The 19,874-nt window shown below is 39.8% G+C and overlaps 1 protein-coding gene across 8 annotated transcripts in view; it reads left to right on the forward strand.

Moving 5' to 3' along the window:
• Positions 1-19,874, forward strand: part of mfn1a (mitofusin 1a) — a 42,907-nt gene that overhangs the window by 19,252 nt on the left and 3,781 nt on the right. Inside the window, exons 12-17 of one of the 8 annotated variants that reach the window (XM_055867628.1) lie at positions 9,907-10,009; positions 10,516-10,742; positions 10,889-10,903; positions 11,137-11,268; positions 12,303-12,499; positions 19,706-19,840. In XM_055867628.1, the coding sequence (XP_055723603.1) occupies positions 9,907-10,009; positions 10,516-10,742; positions 10,889-10,903; positions 11,137-11,268; positions 12,303-12,499; positions 19,706-19,840 (809 nt within the window). Of the gene's footprint in view, positions 1-9,906; positions 10,010-10,515; positions 10,803-10,888; positions 10,904-10,966; positions 11,003-11,098; positions 11,269-12,302; positions 12,500-19,705; positions 19,841-19,874 lie in introns of all 8 variants that reach the window. The other 7 variants (XM_055867630.1, XM_055867629.1, XM_055867625.1 and 4 more) reach the window with 7 other exon arrangements.

A 19,874-nucleotide genomic window follows, 5' to 3' on the forward strand; every position in this document is an offset into this window, starting at 1 on the left:
AATCCAGCCAACATGTCTGATTTCAAAAAGGATTTATGGCGAAAGCACACCAAACGATTATGTTAGGTCAGTAGATAGCCACAGAAAACACAGACATTTTTCCAGCCAAATAGAGCAGTAACAAAAAGCAGAAATAAAGATAAAATGAATCACTAGCCTTTGATGATCTTCATCAGATGACACTAATAGGACTTCATGTTCATGTTCACTTCATGTTACAAAATACATGTATGTTTTGTTCGGTAAAGTTCATATTTATATCCAAAAATCTGAGTTTAGGCGGGACGCTACTGTCTCACTTGGCAAAAAGCCAGAGAAAATGCAGAGAGCCAAATTCAAATTAATTACTATGAAAATTACTATAAAAATCAAAGTTTCATTTAATCACACATGAAAGTTACCAAATTAAAGCTACACTGGTTGTGAATCCAGCCAACATGTCAGAATTCAAATAGGCTTTTCGGCGAAAGCAAACAATGCTATTATCTGAGGATAGCGCAATAGTAAACAAGGACAGAGAAGCATATTTCAACCCTGCAGGCGCGACACAAAACGCAGAAATAAAACTATAATTCATGCCTTACCTTTGACGAGCTTCTGTTGTTGGCACTCTAATATGTCCTATAAACATCACAAATGGTTCTTTTGTTCGATTAATTCCGTCGGTATATATCCAAAATGTCCATTTATTTGGCGCATTTGGCAGTTGAATTTGGGTATGCTTTTCATCCAAACGTGAAAATGCTGCCCCCTATCCTAGAGAAGTTAACCTGTTTGGCGTGCAAGCCCGACGTCGGTACATTTATGACAATAGCCACTTCAAGTGCAGGGCGCGAAATTCAAATGATATTTTTTTTAAATATTTAACTTTCACACATTAACAAGTCCAATACAGCATATGAAAGGTACACATCTCGTGAATCCAGCCAACATGTCCGATTTTTAAAATGTTTTACAGGGAAGACAAAATATGTAAATCTATTAGCTAACCACGTTAGCAAAAGACTCCACTTTTATTACTCCATCAGTTTTTGACTCCATCAGTAGCTATCACAAATTCGGCCAAATAAAGATATAAATAGCTACTAACCAAGAAACAACCTCATCAGATGACAGTCTGATAACATATTTATTGTATAGCATATGGTTTGTTAGAAAAATTTGCATATTTCAGGTATAAATCATAGTTTCCATTGCAGCTACATTCAGAAATTGCACCGAAAGCAGCCATAATATTTACAGACACCAACGTCAAATACCTAATTACTCATCATAAAACATTTCTGAAAAATACATAGTGTACAGCAAATGAAAGACAGGCATCTTGTGATGCCAGACAATATTTCCGATTTATTAAGTGTTTTACAGCGAAAACAAAATGTAGCGTTATATTAGCTTCGTACAATAGCCAGAAACACTTGGGCACCGGCGACTACGACAGATATATGAAACAACATCTTAAAATGGGTCTTACTTTTGCTGATCTTTCATCAGAATGTTGAACAAGGTGTCCTTTGTCCAGATGAGTCGTTGTTTGGATTCAGAATGGCAACATTCTCTCTCCATTTAGCAAGCGCGCTAGCCGGGTTGCACGGATCTCTCCATGTAAACAAACGGAAGAGAACGGAACACGGCAAAACTCCCGAAAAAATTTCAATAATCTGATGAAACTATATTGAAAAAACATACTTTACGATGATATGGTGACATGTATCAAATAAAATCAAAGCCTGAAATAATAGTTGCCTATAACGTCAGCAAAACAAAAGGCAACCCCACTTTCCAAATCGCGTTCTTCAGAGTACCGGAAATGGGGTACACGTCATTCCAAGAGGATTTATTCCATCCCAGATCGAGATAATCACCTCATTTCTTCTCTCACAGCCTTCTTGACACCCAGAGGAAGGTGTATGACGTGCATGTTTACTAATAGCTCTTGTGCCCATTTATAGGCAGGAAGAGGAAGAGAGCATCGATTTCAGACTTTGAACTTCCGGGTCAGGAAAAGTGCTGCAGAAGGAGTTCTGTTTCATTCAGAGAAATAATTCAAACGGTTTTAGAAACTAGAGAGTGTTTTCTATCCAATAGTAATAATAATATGTTTGAAATGGACACATTTTATCAGGCTCCTCAATACTGCCCCTTGCAGCCATAAGAAGTTAACAAACAGTCTTCTCATGTGTTCTGCTCGTATATCTTCAACTTCTATGTCTACCTGTTCTGGTCCCTAACTCTGGAATCGTGTCCGCCAAGTAAGTTGGGAACGCATCTACCCATTTACTATATCTATTATATAGAATATATATATATATTTTTTTCAATATCCAATAGGCCACAAAGTGTCCTAACCTGCTCTACCACCTGCACCACTATCCTTCCTCTAACCTGCTTTCTGTCTACCCTGGTGCTTATTCTGTGCACAAATATTTCCGTATGCTCCAAACTGTTGTCTAATTACCTCTACCATCTACCATCCCTCCGGTTGATACAAGGCTCTGCCCCTGTATCAATATTGCTGCATATCTAAACAATGCCTTAGGTAGTATGGGCAAATTATCATTGTGCCAACTCTCTTCTGAATCCCTCTATTCCTGTTTTAGGATGTGCGACTTCTTCTAAGGCCCTTGCTACATCCCTCTGTCTCCATGCCCTATAGACTTCTATCGTGTCTGGTTATGCTCCATCCCCAGCTCTGGGGTTGGGTAAGGTCATGAGTGGGAATTGGGGTATCTTCTCATCGTCTTCTAATTATTCTGTGTCACTTCTATCTTCTGTCAATCCTGGTTTATTATGAGATTCTAACCTTCATAATGCTCCAGGTCACCTGCTCCTCACTCCCAGTCTATCCATCTCATTCTCCTCAAATTCCTTCAGCTCTCTCTCTATCTTGCTCATTTCCTGGCCACCCCCCCTCCTTCTCATCATACTCCCAAACCATCAAGGTCACCTTCGGCCTCCACATAAGGCGGGGGAGCCCTTCTCCATCTGCCTTTTCTACTGTCTGTCTGTCGCTCCTTCCCACAACTGTCCGTATCAAATATAGGTTGTTTCCAAATATTTACTAAATGTCTCACTGTCTCCCTGTCTGAACTCATGGATTTTAGAAAAATCACATGTCTATGGTAGTAATCTCTAAGTGTCAAATTTCTTACACTGCATACAACAGCTGACTTCCTAAAGGAAAATAAAACTTTGCTAGATTTATAAACATTACTTAAGCCACCTGAAAATCAGTATTACAAATTACCTTAAATTCATTATCCAAATGGCCCTCCCATGAGGCTGATCAGACCACAAAGAAAAGCCATGATAGAGGTCAAAAGTCATACCACCCTTTCACAGTAGTGTTTCTTACTATATTAGACAAATTAAAGAAAAACAATCAACCATTTTCTACATGTTCTATCCCAGGTTCCCAGAACATTCCCTTATCCACAGAATTCACGTGTTTTATTAAAACTCAGAAAATCAAACTTCGTTAAACATTCCATGTGCGTGTGTACCCCTTTAAGATATCGTGACTTCTAGGAAACATTCCAAAGAGACAATGAAACCTTCCTATTCCCAGAAAAAAATACAACCACTTGGTTCAGCATTTCATTATACAACCCCGATTTAGAAACCCAAACGTTGACCACAAACAAAACCTAATAATACTGATAATTCCTTTGTACTCTCTCAAATTATTAGTTTAAAATTTTCTCAATGGTTATATGTACTTAATTGAGCATGCACTACCCTTGGATACAATGCTGTACTTTAAATCTATGAAATTCCCCTACTTTAACATACTACTTGCCTAGTTTGGTCCAAGCTTGCTTTGCAACATTAAAACCCATTTAGTCTGTCTGCAAACAGTCCAAACACTAGCGACCGTATCTTTTTAGGCAAAACATACCAATAGTGGGTGTGTCCTACTAGGTCACAATGTTTACAGGGAGCCTTACACTCCCGGGCGAAATGTCCTGTCTCATTACAATTGAAACATTTTCTATCGTCTGATCCTGTCCATTTTTCCCCTTCTCTCTTAGGTCCCTTCCCCTTAAGGCCTCCTTTATGTTTGTCTACAATTATCTTGAGGTGATCTGCTTCTTTCTTTTCTATTCCTCCTCTGAGTCTGGCTGTAGGCGCCGGACCTTTTTCTCTCTGTTCTTGCCTTTGACTCTCTCTCCTATCCTTTATGTCCTTTCTACAGCCTCGTGATTGTGGCCCACCTTATCACAGTGCATGCATGGTTCCTCACACTTAGCCAAATGTCCTGGCTTGCTACAGTTGTAACATTTAGGTCCCTCTCTGTCATCTCTCTTCAGAGTTCTTTGTCTTTTCTCACCTCCACCCTTTTCTACCTCTATCCACTTTCTCAATAAGGTTGCTAAATCCTGTCCTCCTTTCTGTGCCTCTTCCTCCTTGGTAACTCCCTTTTTCTTGGCCCCCTCCGCTCTTTTTCTAGCGTCAGCCAGCCAAATACGAGCGGTGTTGAGCCCTTCTGTCCGTTGCTTCTCTGCCTTGTCCCCACAAACTCTATTTATTTGTTTAATCATTGATTACAGTTTTTCTAGATTTAAACATCTGTCAAATTCGTACCTTTTCCTCCATTTCGGGCCATCTTTTCCCTGCATATATTTCTCATCTCCCGTTAACTTCGGGATTCCCTTAGGGGATTTACTCCTCATGTTTATTCAATTACTATTATTGTTCTTATTGTTATTGTTATTATGCTTCCTCTTACAATCTATGTGTATGTGCCTTTTACCGTTATTATCCTTAACCTATGTTAATAAATTGCCCCCGTTAATCTTTCCTAGAATTTTACAATAACTATTTGTATGAATCCTGATATATCATTTAGATCTCACACTTTATACGACTATAAGTTATACTTATTCTTAGTTGTTCCTTATGACTTTTGACTGATAAATATATCTATCTCCTTATTCTATGTGTGTGCTTTTAAAATTCTGATTAAATTACTCCTATGTGTCTCACTATTGATGTGTATGTTACTACTCCCTAAGAGTGGGCTAACACTCTAGGTGTGCTTTTCCTTTCTTGAAACTTTATCTATAGAGGTGTCTTTCGATCGGACATTAGGTCTCACCGTATACAACCTATAAGCTATTTTCCAGGGGTCGTAAATCCCTAGTCAGCAGCCTATTTTTCTGTTGTTCCTTGTTCTTTTGACGTTAATATCTCGTATCTCACTCCGCTATATTAGGTTTCCCTTCTTTCTTCATTTTTTGAACTTTATTTCAGTATTGCCTTTGGAATCGGATCTATGGCTAACTCACTTTTGTTAATTGACCATTTGAGTTATCTTGTTCGCATAGAATTACCTTCCTATCTCACCAAACATATTTTATATTCTCGCCTCTTCAATTTAGGACTTTATTTAGGTATGTTTTTTGAATTGGATCTATGGTTAATTTACCACATGTCAAAAACCTCTTGGCAATAGGGGGGTGCCATTTCGACTTTGTAAAAATTCGTTCTCAAATTAAACTGCCTCGTACTCAATTCTTGCTTGTACAATATGCATATTATTATTATTATTGGATAGAAAACACTCTCTAGTTTCTAAAACCATTTGAATTATTTCTCTGAGTGAAACAGAACTCATTCTGCAGCACACTTCCTGTCAAGGAGTGAGATTTCTGAAATCGAGGTCTCTGTTCTGGGGTCAGTTTATAAATTCCCATGTAAGCTATGGGGCTACATGCACTGCATACGCCTTCTTCTAGATGTCAGTAAGCAGTGAGAATTTGAATGGAGTGGATTGCACCATCTGGGGCCCTATATAAGCCCGTGGAACGGAAGGTCCGACCTTTTCAACGGGGCGCCAGGCGCAGCAGGGACATCACAATGGCATCCTGAAAAGCTTTCGTTTTACATTTACATTTACATTTAAGTCATTTAGCAGACGCTCTTATCCAGAGCGACTTACAAGTACATACATTCATACCTTTTTTTTGTTCTTTTTTTTTTGTACTGGGTTCGATTACTTTTGTAATCGAACCCACAACCCTGGCGTTGCAAGTGCCATGCTCTACCAACTGAGCCACACGGGGCCACACGGGGTTTTAGCAGTTCTATATCTCCGGCTCTGATTTAATTTGATTTTTGTCTTAAAAACTTCATAAGGTAGTTAATATAAACCGACGTATAGCAGTTTATAGCAGTTTATTGCGATTTTCTGGAATTTGTTTGTGTCGCGCTATCACCAGTTGGACACCTCTCCTGCACATAGCTAGCGTTAGCTGCTATTTCTACAGGAGAAGAGGACATCTTTCAACCAAAAGACGATTGTTCTGGAGAAAGGACACCTTGCCCAAGATTCTGATGGAAGAAAGTCAAATGTTAAGAAGTCTTTATGCTGTTAATTCGTATTTATGTTGAGAAATGTTAAACAATAATTCCGCCATGAATTTCGGTGCGGTCTCGCTTTAGCGCACGCTGTATGTAGCAGTAACGTTAATTTTAAAAATCTAACACAGCGATTGCATTAAACTTCTTCAGGCTGCAAGCCCGACGTCGGTACACTTATGACAACAGCCAGCTCAAGTGCAGGGCGCGAAATTCAAAATATATATTTTTTTAAATATTTAACTTTCACACATTAACAAGTCCAATACAGCATATGAAAGGTACACATCTTGTGAATCAAGCCAACATGTCCGATTTTTAAAATGTTTTACAGGGAAGACACAATATGTAAATCTATTAGCTAACCACGTTAGCAAAAGACACCACTTTTTTTACTCCATCAGTTTTTTACTCCATCAGTAGCTATCACAAATTCGACCAAATAAAGATATAAATAGCCACTAACCAAGAAACAACTTCATCAGATGACAGTCTGATAACATATTTATTGTATAGCATATGTTTTGTTAGAAAAATGTGCATATTTCAGGTATGAATCATAGTTTACCATTGCAGCTACAGTCAGAAATTGCACCGAAAGCAGACAGAAAAATTACAGACACCAACGCCAAATAACTAAATACTCATCATAAAACATTTCTGAAAAATACATAGTGTACAGCAATTGAAAGACAGGCATCTTGTGATTCCAGACAATATTTCCGATTTATCAAGTGTTTTACAGCAAAAACACAATATAGCGTTATATTAGCTTAGCACAATAGCAAACATAACAACAGCATTGATCCAAGGCAAAAATAGCGATAACGTAGAAACCACCAAAATATATTAATTTTTTCACTAACCTTCTCAGAATTCTTCAGATGACAGTCCTGTAACATCATATTACACAATGCATATAGAGTTTTTTCGAAAATGTGCATATTTTGCGGCACAAATCGTGCTTATACAATGAAAATAGTGTCCAAATACTCAAGCAATCTGTCCGGCGCCATCTTGGAAAGCCACCTATTCTTATCGAAAACTATTCATAAACTTGACAAAAAAAATACAGGTTGGACAGCAATTGAAAGACAAATTAGTTCTTAATGCAATCGCTGAATTACATTTTTAAAATTAACGTTACTGCGCAATACAGGGTGCGATAACGCAAGGCTACACTGCAAGAAATGGCGTCTTATGCATTTTACTTTTTCCAACAGAACAATGAATTATCAGCATAAATAGTTCTTACTTTTTGATGAACTCCCATCAGAATCTTGGGAAAGGTGTCCTTTGTCCAAAATAATCGTTGCTAGGTTGGAGAACGTCGTCTTCAACGTTGCAATTAGCAGTAAACAATAGCCATGTGGGCTAGAGATACCCAACTTCCTACAACGTCACGAAAATAAATACCCGAAAATCGCAATATACTGACATAAACTGATATGATTTGGTTTAAAATAACAACATTACGATGTCTTTAACACCTATATCGAATAAAAAACAGAGCCGGATATAGCTAGGAGCTAAAACAGGAGCTTCTAACATGACATGCCAAGACCCTCCCTGCGTCAGAGTGAAGAGTGGAAAGATGGGACACTTCGATTCCAAGCAATTTATAACCTTTGGGAACTACGTAGAAACTCCATTTCAAGTCTCCCTATTCGCTGACACACAGGGGAAGGCGTATGCAGTACATCTCAACCAATAGAGGACAGGCAAATTAATACACAGGTCTCAGAACAGCCAGCAAAATTCTGCATTCTGACATACACATAGGAAAATTGCTCTAAGTCGAGTTCTGTTTCACCCACAGATATAATTCAAACGGTTTTAGAAACTAGAGAGTGTTTTCTATCCAATAGTAATAATAATATGCATATTGTACGAACAAGAATTGAGTACGAGGCCTTTTTGAAATGGGCACCTTTTATCTGGCTACTCAATACTGCCCCTTGAGCCCAAACAGTTTAAGAACTAATTTATCTTTCATTTGCTGTCCAATCTGTATTTTTTAGTCAAGTTTATGATTACTTATCGATTAGAATAGGTGCCTTTCCCAAGGTTTCTCCTGACATTTTCTTTGCAGCTTGGCTACTTTTCTCATTGCATAACCACGATTTGTGCCGCTAAATATGCACATTTTCGAACAAACTCTATATGCATTGTGTAATATGATGTTATAGGACTGTCATCTGAAGAATTCTGAGCAGGTCAGTGAAAAAAATTAATATCTTTTGCTGGGTTATACGTTATCGCTATTTTTGTCTTGAATCAATGCTGTTGTGTGGTTTGCTATTGTGGTAAGCTAATATAATGCCATATTGTGTTTTCGCTGTAAAACACTTAAAAAATCTGAAATATTGGCTGGATTCACAAGATCTGTGTCTTTCATTTGCTGTACGCTGTGTATTTTTCAGAATTGTTTTATGATGAGTATTTAGGTAATTCACGTTGCTCTCTGTAGTTATTTTAGTCGCTTTGGTGAGAGTTGTGATGGTGGCTGCAATGGTAAACTATGATTTATACCTGAAATATGCACATTTTTCTAATAAAACATATGCTATACAATAAATATGTTATCAGACTGTCATCTGATGAAGTTGTTTCTTGGTTAGTGGCTATTTATGTCTTTGTTTGGTCGAATTTGTGATAGCTACTGATGGAGTAAAAAAATGGTGGAGTAAAAAAAGTGGTGTCTTTTGCTAACGTGGTTAGCTAATAGATTTACATATTGTGTCTTCCCGGTAAAACATTTTAAAAATCGGAAATGATGGCTGGATTCACAAGATGTGTATCTTTCATCTGGTGTCTTGGACTTGTGATTTAATGATATTTAGATGCTAGTATTTACTTGTGACGCTATGCTAGGCTATGCTAGTCAGCTTTTTTACTGATGGGGGTGCTCCCGGATCCGGGTTTGGGAGGAATTAGAGGTTAATTAACCATTTAAGTTATCCTATTTGCACAAAATCACAGCACCTATTTATATCCCTTGCTAATAACCTCTCGGCCATCCGCAGGAGAGTGAGCGATCAGCTAAACAGGATTGAAAAGAAAGCCTCTTAAAGTCCTGCTGGTCAGAGGGGGGTGGATGGGGTCAATAGACATAGGGTCAATGGGGCATTGTACTGTGTGTGTCTGTATGACTGTGTGTGTGAATGTAAGCTTTGTTTACATCTATGGATGATAACACAGTGATGTATGAACTTTAAAAGTACTGGTCAGTGTCATTCAAATTCTAGTTTTTTTATGGCATTAGCACTTGGTTGTGTCTAAAAAATATAATGATGGTAAACTAAATCTTCACTGACATCCTTTTGAGTAATAGGTTGTGTGTGTGACCAACCAGGTTCAAACCCGGGTTGTCTACTCACCACAACACCATTAGCCCGCTGAGCTAAAGCCTGGGCAGAGCTTTGAGAGCTAACCTAGGTATCCAGGTCTCCGATAAGGTTACTGATCACGCGAGCGTAGTTCACTGAACCACCTCCATTACATGCGTTCTCATAATCTCTTTCTCCTCATTGTTTTCACCTGCAGAAGCTTATGATGCATGTGGAAGAGAGGATGAGTACATCTTTGGCCTTTCGTTGTTCCACTGGGATCCTTGGCCACATGCAGTCATGCCAGAAAAACATGATTGGTAGGTATAGTACACACTTTGCTTGAGCCGTGAATGTGTTTCTTGAAATTCAAAACAGTTTGGTGATCATGGGCAGAACATTATTATATTATGGCGAATAGAGGGAGCGTGAATAGGAACCGTGTTGCTCCTGTGAAAGGCAAACAACGGTACACATTAGGGTTAACCCAGTTGGAGGGAATTGTAATGTGGGCTCATTAGTGAGGATTGCTACACTGCCCTGTCCGAACACAAAGGTACGTCTCCGTGCTGGACCATCACTGGCGCCATCCCAAACCTCTGTCACCAATATAGCAAACGTAGGGCTCGGAAATAGAACCCAGATCGCTCCTGTGAAAGGCAAACTTGCTACACATTTCTCCAATAGAGTTAACCCACTTTGGGTGGAATTGTAACATTAGTGAGGATCGCTACAATATCAATCCAAGAATTAGGAAGTAATTGATTTATATAGATGTATTCTTTTTATGTGTAGTTAGACCCATGATGATGATTCTGTATTTCAGAGAATGTTCGGCCGCTGCTGCCCCCTGCTGTCCAGGAGCAGTTCCACATTCACCTACCCAGCAGGAAGTTTGTCCTGACCTACGACCTTAACCTGGCCACCCTCTGCGCTGACTTCCAGGAGAACATCGACTTCCAGTTCTCTCTCGGCTGGACTGCCCTTGTCAGCCGATTCATTGGGCCGAGCAATGCCAAACGAGCCCTGATGGTCATGAACCAGAAGTTTCAGGTTAGCCATGGTCAGGGTCTGTATTCAGTCTCTCAGAGTAGAGGTGCTGACATAGGATCAGTTTTGCCTTTTAAATCATATTTCAAAAATATGGCACGGACATCATCCTAGATCAGCACTCCTACTCTGAGATGCTTAAAAAAAAGTTGACTTTGACAACAGTAGGATAAATGAGTGATATGCCAGGGGTGGCCAGCCATCCTCTTGAGCTACTGGGACTGCAGGGTTTTGCACAAACCCTATTCTTAACGCCTGATTCAGCTAATCAAGGTCTCGAAGAACAGCTAAGTAATTTTAGCAGGGTTGGAGTGAAAGCCTGTACACCCCATAGCTCTCGATGAGGAGGATTGATGTAGGTGGCCACCAGTGTCATATGCCCTTAAATTCTCTCCAGAATACCTCTCCTACTGCACTCCAGGCACATGGTGGAACCAGCCTACAGGACCACGTGGCCTTTTCAATGGCAACAGGTGTAGTGTCACTCACCTCCAGAGCCTCCATGACTGTGCTTGTCATTGGTGGAGTGGTATGTGCACGTTCTCTTCTATTCAAACCAATTATGTTTGCATTTCATTTTATAATGTACTCTATTTGCTAACAGCTACTGATAAAACTGAAAGGTGCTTGTATTGACCATCGCTAACACATGCATTGCTAGCCGTTATCTTTTGGCACACTAACGCTTAACGATAATTAATAAACTTCCATACATGATTGAAGAAGGCAATGGAGCTCCGCCCGGTCTTTTTTTAAATTGCGGAAGGGGAAGCTAAGGCTACTGAGTAATAGTGAAAGGGGGAGGTATGTTGTGTGAGACAGCTTTTTTCACCCGATTTGGGCAACTTACCACCTCTACATTTTTTATAAAACACTATAAAGAGTTCAAATAATGTGTCATTACATACCTATTTCAAGGTTTGTGTCGAATTTGAATAGGTCTTAGGGCAGCGCTAAAGTAATATTCACAAGTAAACTGCGGCTGTCACGGCTTTTGAGAGAGATGGCTTGCAGTGATGACGCGATGAAAAAATGAATGCATTCGGTTGTACAATTGACTGGGTATCCCCCTTTCCCTATCCCTTTCACTTTCTTGTATTTAATCTGCGAGAGAAGCGCGTATCGTACAGCGTCAGAGGGGTCAGGTTTTTAAATTTTTCTCGAATACTATTGGTCTATTACCATGTCAATCAACGCTTTAATAGAAACGTAGTTTACGCCACCCGGATTTTGATACCAACAATGTCACTACAGTCCCATTTGTTTTCATCGCAGCCTCGTGTGAATGCCATGGTACGCAAAATCTGTATGGAACAGTGTTAGCTACCATTACTTGTTTGTAATGATAACAGATAACTTGCGTGCCAAAACTGACACAGTAAAGCAAACACTGACACATGATTATATTGCTATTTGCTATTAATACTGACAACTGTTTGTAAAAGCTACTGCTAACACTGATTTTTCTTGCTAGTCTAGCACTGCTATTACAGCAATGTTTACATGGCTAATGGCTGACAGCTAATGCTAAAGCAGGTGATCTCCTCCCACCCTGTGCGGCAGGTGTGGCGCTCAGTGGGCTGGAGGCTCATCGCCCTCTCCGCAACACTTTATGGCCTGCTCTACCTGTACGAGAAGCTGACGTGGACCAACGCCTCCAGGGAACGGGCTCTGAAGCAGCAGTTTGTGGAGCTCGCCATCCACCGACTTAGGGCCATCATCCCCTTCACCAGCGGGAGCTGCAGCCAGCAGGTTCACCAGTGAGTCCCAGTTCTACTGAAACAGTTTGAGAGAGGATAGGATTTAATTTAGTTTCTGTGGCTTTCGACTGAAATTAAATGAGTGTATGGTAGTGTTACGCAATAAACCTATTATTATTATAAATTATTTGAATTCCATTTCATTCAGTTTTTTTCTGTGAGCTCAATGCACACATTCCTCAGTTTCTCTAGAGCTGTGGTCACCAACCTTTTTTGAGAGATCACTTTGAGTCAAAATGCAAGCGCAATTATTGTTTTACATTACTTAAAAAACATACAATTATGCAACATGAACCTATTAAAAACAGTACTGTAGTATTGAGGTTTGTGCAGTAAGCTATAGGCCCAAAACATTATCACTGCATACAGTGGTTCCTCCTTTAAAAGTTGCGAGCTTACATCGCGGGACTTAGAGGTACGCAGCGTCACGGCTTCAGTGCGCCAGACCGCCGCAAGGGGGAGTTAGAGCACTCATTATGCATTTGGGTCCCAAGGTTTTTATATAACCATTCATATCGAGTGGTTCCAATGACGAATTTGACGCGAGCCATCGGTCCCTGGTGACTTTCTTCAAAGATGGCTGGCAAAACATTACGGTGGAAGCAAATGTAAGTAGTTATAACGAGTCAAGCAAAAAATTTACAATTGAGAGGAATATGTTAGTTAATGTAGATACCAACGTTTGTGCATATTTTTTTGTCATATAGTAAATTTACGAAAATCGCTATTTAGCATATTAGCTGACTAGCTAACATTAGCCAGCAAGCTAGTTAGTGTTATGACATGAGTATGAATTTGTAATTCGTGTTGTTTAATGTTTTAGGGACTCCTGAGAAAACCAGCACACCAGGCTGTTGTCTTGTGAAACAGTGGATGTACTACCTACATTTTTGACCCCTTGATCAGCTCGCACTCTGAAAGTAAAGTATATTTTTTGTAGATATGAAAACAATAACTGAGATATCACCGTTCAATCTAAAGCAGCAGATCTCATTTTCAGGATACATCAATACAGCACAGAAAGCATAACACCAGACTGGTATTGTGGTTGTTCATTAGATAATGGGAAATGGGCAATATGCATACAAAATAATATACTTACCATCCTTGAAAATCCATTTATACCGCCAAAGATGACAATGTTGTGTCTTGAAAAAAGCATTGGAATTAAAAGTGAAATGTTTAACCTATTAATTAACCTGCTTCATTATTTATGTGTTACCAGTTGATGAAGAATAACTCCAATTTCATACATCATTGAAAATGTGTCTACGAATAAGTACGAATAAAAAAGTTTAAATCAATTCTTATATTTGATGAAGACATTATACATCTAAGTATAAAGGCACAAGGCGAGACCCAGATGCAGACACAGGAGGCAGATGGTTGGAGTCTTACAATGTTTAATAATCCAAAGGGATAAGCAAGAGAATGGTCGTGGACAGGCAAAACGGTCAAAACCAGATCAATCAATCAATCAATTTTATTTTATATAGCCCTTCGTACATCAGCTAATATCTCGAAGTGCTGTACAGAAACCCAGCCTAAAACCCCAAACAGCTAGTAATGCAGGTGTAGAAGCACGGTGGCTAGGAAAAACTCCCTAGAAAGGCCAAAACCTAGGAAGAAACCTAGAGAGGAACCAGGCTATGAGGGGTGGCCAGTCCTCTTCTGGCTGTGCCGGGTGGAGATTATAACAGAACTATGCCAAGATGTTCAAAAATGTTCATAAGTGACAAGCATGGTCAAATAATAATCATGAATAATTTTCAGTTGGCTTTTCATAGCTGATCATTAAGAGTTGAAAAACAACAGGTCTGGGACAGGTGGCGGTTCCATAACCGCAGGCAGAACAGCTGAAACTGGAATAGCAGCAAGGCCAGGCGGACTGGGGACAGCAAGGAGTCACCACGGGCGGCAGTCCCGACGCATGGTCCTAGGGCCCAGGTCCTCCGAGAGAAAGAAAGAGAGAAGGAGAAAATTAGAGAGAGCCAAGATTTTCAAAATGTTCATAAATGACAAGCATGGTCAAATAATAATCAGGAATAAATCTCAGTTGGCTTTTCATAGCCGATCATTAAGAGTTGAAAACAGCAGGTCTGGGACAGGTAGGGGTTTCGTAACAGCAGGCAGAACAGTTGAAACTGGAATAGCAGCAAGGCCAGGCGGACTGGGGACAGCAAGGTGTCATCATGCCCGGTAGTCCTGACGTATGGTCCTAGGGCTCAGGTTCTCAGAGAGAAAGAGAGAACGAGAGAATTAGAGAGAGCATACTTAAATTCACACAGGACACTGGATAAGACAGGAGAAGTACTCCAGGTATAACCAACTGACCCAGAGTCCAGGAGGTACAGAGTGGCAGACAGGCTCATGGTCAAGGCAGGCAGAATGGTCAGTCAAGCGGGTACAGAGTCCAGAAACAGGCAAGGGTCAAAACCGGGAGGACTAGAAAAAGAGAATAGCAAAAGGAGCGCGGGAAAAACACACTGGTTGACTTGACTAAACATACAAGACAAACTGGCACAGAGAGGCAGGAAACACAGGGATAAATACACTGGGGAAAATAAGCGACGCCTGGAGGGGGTGGAGACAATCACAGGAACAGGTGAAACAGATCAGGACATGACACTTAGTACCCTATCAATTTATGATTTGTATCAATATGGACAAGAGACAGGGGAGCAGGAACAGAGTATTTTTGCCGAGCAATGCAACGAAGCTGGATCATTCTGGCAATGATACCTGCACCATCTACACGCTGCACAGACTCCCTAACTCTTCGCCATTGTACACGATGACCCATTGCTCTGAGACTTCCATTTGACCATTCTAAAGCCTGCATGGGGCATCCTTGCCTTAATGGCCCTGACTTTCTGGTCTAACTCTTCATCTGACATATCAGAATAGCATTCCCTGACAGACATATTGTGCTCTTTCATCCTTCTGTAAAAAAAGCTAACCGTTACACTGTCATGTAATATGATTATACATCGACTATGAAACAAATAGGACAATAGGCCTGCTTATGAGTTGCCATGAAAGAAAGTTAGATGAATTCAACTGAAAATGGCGAGAACAGGCGTTCGTAGCTAAATGTTTTTGGTTAGTTTGAGAATAATAATTGCATGATTTATCATTCTATGTATTTATATATCTATGTGTATATATCTATATCTATATATCTATCTAGCCAGTGTCACTAAACTTCACAATTAAATTGTTTCCAGCAGCACAGTTACAGTCACCAACACTCAGGTTAACACAAAAACTGCCTAGCCAGCTAGGGTGAGTAAAATGGTCAGAGTGGTGTCATTTGTGTCTGGAAGTAGCGATCAAGCTAGCCAATGTTAGCTTGGGTGCTTGACTGCTGTTGTAAGGCCAGGACGCTCAAATCAATCCTACTCCTCGGCCCGAACGTCCAGTGTGCGCTCGGAGAGTGAAACGGTCTGAATGTACCCAGAGGGTTTTTCCATTTTTCATGGAATAGAAACACCATAACATTTATCAAATTAATTAAGCAAGTACCAATCAAACATTTGGACACACCTACTCATTCCAGGATTTTTCTATATTTTTACTATTTTCTACATTGTAGAATAATAGTGAAGACATCACAACTATGAAATAACACATATAGAATCAGTTAAGAACAAATTCTTATTTACAAGGACAGCCTACTCCTTCCTCCACATCAGGGAATTGAACCCTGGTCTCCTGCAATTTGAAAGACTATCAAATGCTTCTCAAAGATGCCCTCTGGTCGTCAAATTAGCAATAACTTGCATTAACAGCAAAAATGTCTGACAATTAGATAACTTTTGCCACAGAATGCTGCAGCAGCCCGCAAGGTGTGTCACAGTATGACACAACTTTTAAAGGAGGAACCACTGTGTGTGGCCGACCGGCTCGATTCGGTCTAATGTAGCATCATTTGAAATAGTTTTTTTTTTTACATTGGATATATAAGTAGAGACTCAGAGCTAGAAAATGGTATATCATACACTACAGTTGAGGAAAAATGGGAAAGTAATTCTGTTTTGAAAGTTAATAAACTTGTAACCTCATTTGTGAGAAAAAGGCCCTTGAATGTTTTGGTAAACCTACTGGAGAGCGCTTCTTTGTCTACAACCATTCAGCATCGTTCACACCCTCTTTAGCCTTAACCCCACCCATCTCTTTAAGGATTCACATGTGAGGCCATGTACTAAACAACCAAAGATTTCAAGACTAAAGGCTGGTTTATACTACGTCTATTGACAGTTGTCGCAGTGACATCATGAACATTCTATTGCCGTCTGACATCAAACATGTTAGAATCTAGCTAGCTAAACAATGAACCATAATCCCAACTCATAACGTTACTACCCTGCGTGAATCTGCAGGTAGCTAACCAACCAGGTTCAATGTTATCTAGCTAACTAACATTAGGCTATAACTAGCAATGCAAATGGCTCTGAGATTCTAATGATATTACTACACAGATCATACACGTAACGTTAGCTAGCGAGCCAGCCAGCTAACGTTAGCTAGCTAGCTAACACTACGCTTTAACTTGAAATGAAAACGACTTTCTGACAAAATTAGAAATGTGTAATATCTGAAATGTAGCTAGCTAGACTATCTTACCCATATACATGGATGAACGCTTCTCCCTCTCTGTCACAGATGCCATGATTGCCCTTAGTTTGAAGATGTAATCCGGAGACAGGTGTTTTGCCTTGCATTTGTGGTTATTCTCAGACCATTTAAAAAATATATATATATTTCAACATTTGATGTAGGCTATATGATTAATAGATTAACGGTAATATATCAGTTGTTGTATTACTTGTTATATTTTTTTCCTGTGTGTTCCCTTTTCGACTCCCTCTGCATATTTGCAATCAAACTACAAAATCTCCTTAGCTATCATACTCTAATTCCACCGGTCATTCCACTGATTTCAAATCTTGGTCCTCCAGAAAGTGGAGAGCAGCAGTATTTCTGCTCTACTATGTGATATCTTTCAAAAAAGCCAAGTTAGAAAGGATTACCTACACATACTGACCAGCTCATGTTATAGACAGAAGCGAGCTATATGGCAGACCAATCCAAACTCCTCTCTTGGCATGTCCACCCAATCCATTAACTCAGACTATCATGGCTTGTGGGAAGGTTCCTGGCTTTTTCCATGGCTCAACCAAATAGGCTCGTAATTTAATTGTATTAATTGTATTCGTATTTACAGATGGCATACAAGTTTGTTTTTAAGGCACATGAAAGTTCACATGTTCCAGAATGCATTTCTGTCAAAAATGGTTTTAGATTTCTTTTTAAGGTTTACGTTCAAATGCCTCTCCTGTGAAGTAGTGACGCGCGACATACGCCTAGTTTCCTGAAACGAGTCACATATTCGTTTTGCTTGAATTGCCTTGCATTTGTGGTTATTATCAGACCATTTAAAAAAATGATATTTCAACATTTGATGTAGGCTATATGATTACACCGGTAATAGATCAGTTGTTGTATTACTTGTATTATTTTTTATTTTACTTGGCTGATGAAGCCTGCATCGGATGGTGACTCTCAGTAGAGGGACAGGGCAGCAGAATGAGGGTTCGCCTTTCAATGTCCCTCCGCTCTCCCTTTAGAAAGTGTTGACAGTGTTGCGTAAACTTAAACAGGAACTCAATCATAAAAACAGTAGCTCTTTGCTGTATTTGTTGATAGTCTCTCTCTAGTCATGGTTTTAAAAGCTTTGAAATCTCACAATATCAACGTTGCAGTAGCTTTCTTTTTATACCTGCTACGTTTCTGCAAACAAGAAGATCTGAGCCATCCGATTGATAAGTGGTAGGCCTATAGTCCACTTGATTTGCTACCCCCGGCCCGGCGGAAGGTACCTTCAGACATATGAAATGGTTCAAAATGGGAACACATCGCCTACCCGACACGCAGGGCAGTTGAATTGGGTGCACTTAACACCAACAACTTGAGACAAATTAATAAAATACAAACACAAGTCTTATAGTTTGGTTTTTTACAGATCTCCATCGATCGGTTGGTGACCACTGCTCTAGAGATAAATCAGATCAAGCCCGAACTGTGCGATGTATTCGGGAGTTGTAGTTTCCAACAGGCCAATATTCTACATAGTTTAGCGCAGAAAACATGGTAATTAACTACAATGACCATAATTCATTGCACACCGACTTGTCCGGTCTGTGTGTTTCTTTTACACCTGTTAAGTTAGGTTAGTGTGGGGTAGACACAGAGAGGGAGAGAAGCGACAGAAGAATGCACAATCGAGAGGGTTAGAAAGCAGTTGCTTCGCGAGGTATTTCTACCTGAAAATACATGATCAAAGTGGTTGGTATTCAGCAGTCATAAAAGTCTGCCTTATTTACTTTTTAAGAACTAGTAAAATAGTGATTTTGTCAGACAGCATAGGCAGCAGCTCTATAGAGATAAGATGATGACTTGAAATGAAATAATAGTCATCAAATAAAACAAATGTAATATACACAACTGAAATATTTTATTAAAGTAATGTGAATAAATGATGGTTAATACGTTTTAAGCAGTAATGGGCATTCACTACCATCATGGGACTTTTTCTCTGTGTTGTTAGAGCATTCAACCGACATAGTGTGTTTATTTATATATTTTTTAAACAAAATCGAAAACCGTGATTATTTATAATCGAACCGAAACCAAATTGACCTCAAAAAGCTCAGCACTAGTGTATGGTGAGTAGAGTACTAACCTTACAAAAATAATTGCAGTTACAATGCAGTACATTTCACTTACACTACTGCGTCTAAACAATGACAGATACTTTTGTAACTGCAGGGTTACTACAGTCTGCTGTATGCATTGCAGTCATTTTGCTTTTAACTGTGGTTATTTTACAGTTATACTTGTCATGTGTATCCTATGTAGCCTCAATGTGGAATCACTCGCTAATTAGCTGTGCACTAGTAGTGGCAATCTTCCAAGTGATGTCACCCTCTATTTGACCTAGAGATCGTGTCACCCTTGCTCAACCAAGAACATGTTTTTTGTAGAGCTATTGGTTAGAATGTTGCTTTGTGGGTGATAAGGGTCTCTGATTTGCACCCAGCTCGGGCCAGAACAGAGACAGAAGCTATACTGTTACATGTACAGTAATGTATGTGTATTTTCCAGCTCTCATGCCCTCCTAACGTGACCTTTTGGTTGTGGCAGGGAGTTGGCAACGACCTTTGCCCGTCTGTGCCAGCGGGTTGACCTGAGCGAGGTGGAGCTGGAGGGGCACATTCGACTACTGAGTGGCAGGATCCAGAGACTGGAGAACGTCCAGCGACGCTCCAAGACTCTCAGGTCGAATAGCTACTCTACCTTGCATTGTTCATCT

The sequence above is a fragment of the Salvelinus fontinalis genome, chromosome 17 (assembly GCF_029448725.1).
Source record: "Salvelinus fontinalis isolate EN_2023a chromosome 17, ASM2944872v1, whole genome shotgun sequence".
NCBI classification, from domain to species: domain Eukaryota; kingdom Metazoa; phylum Chordata; class Actinopteri; order Salmoniformes; family Salmonidae; genus Salvelinus; species Salvelinus fontinalis.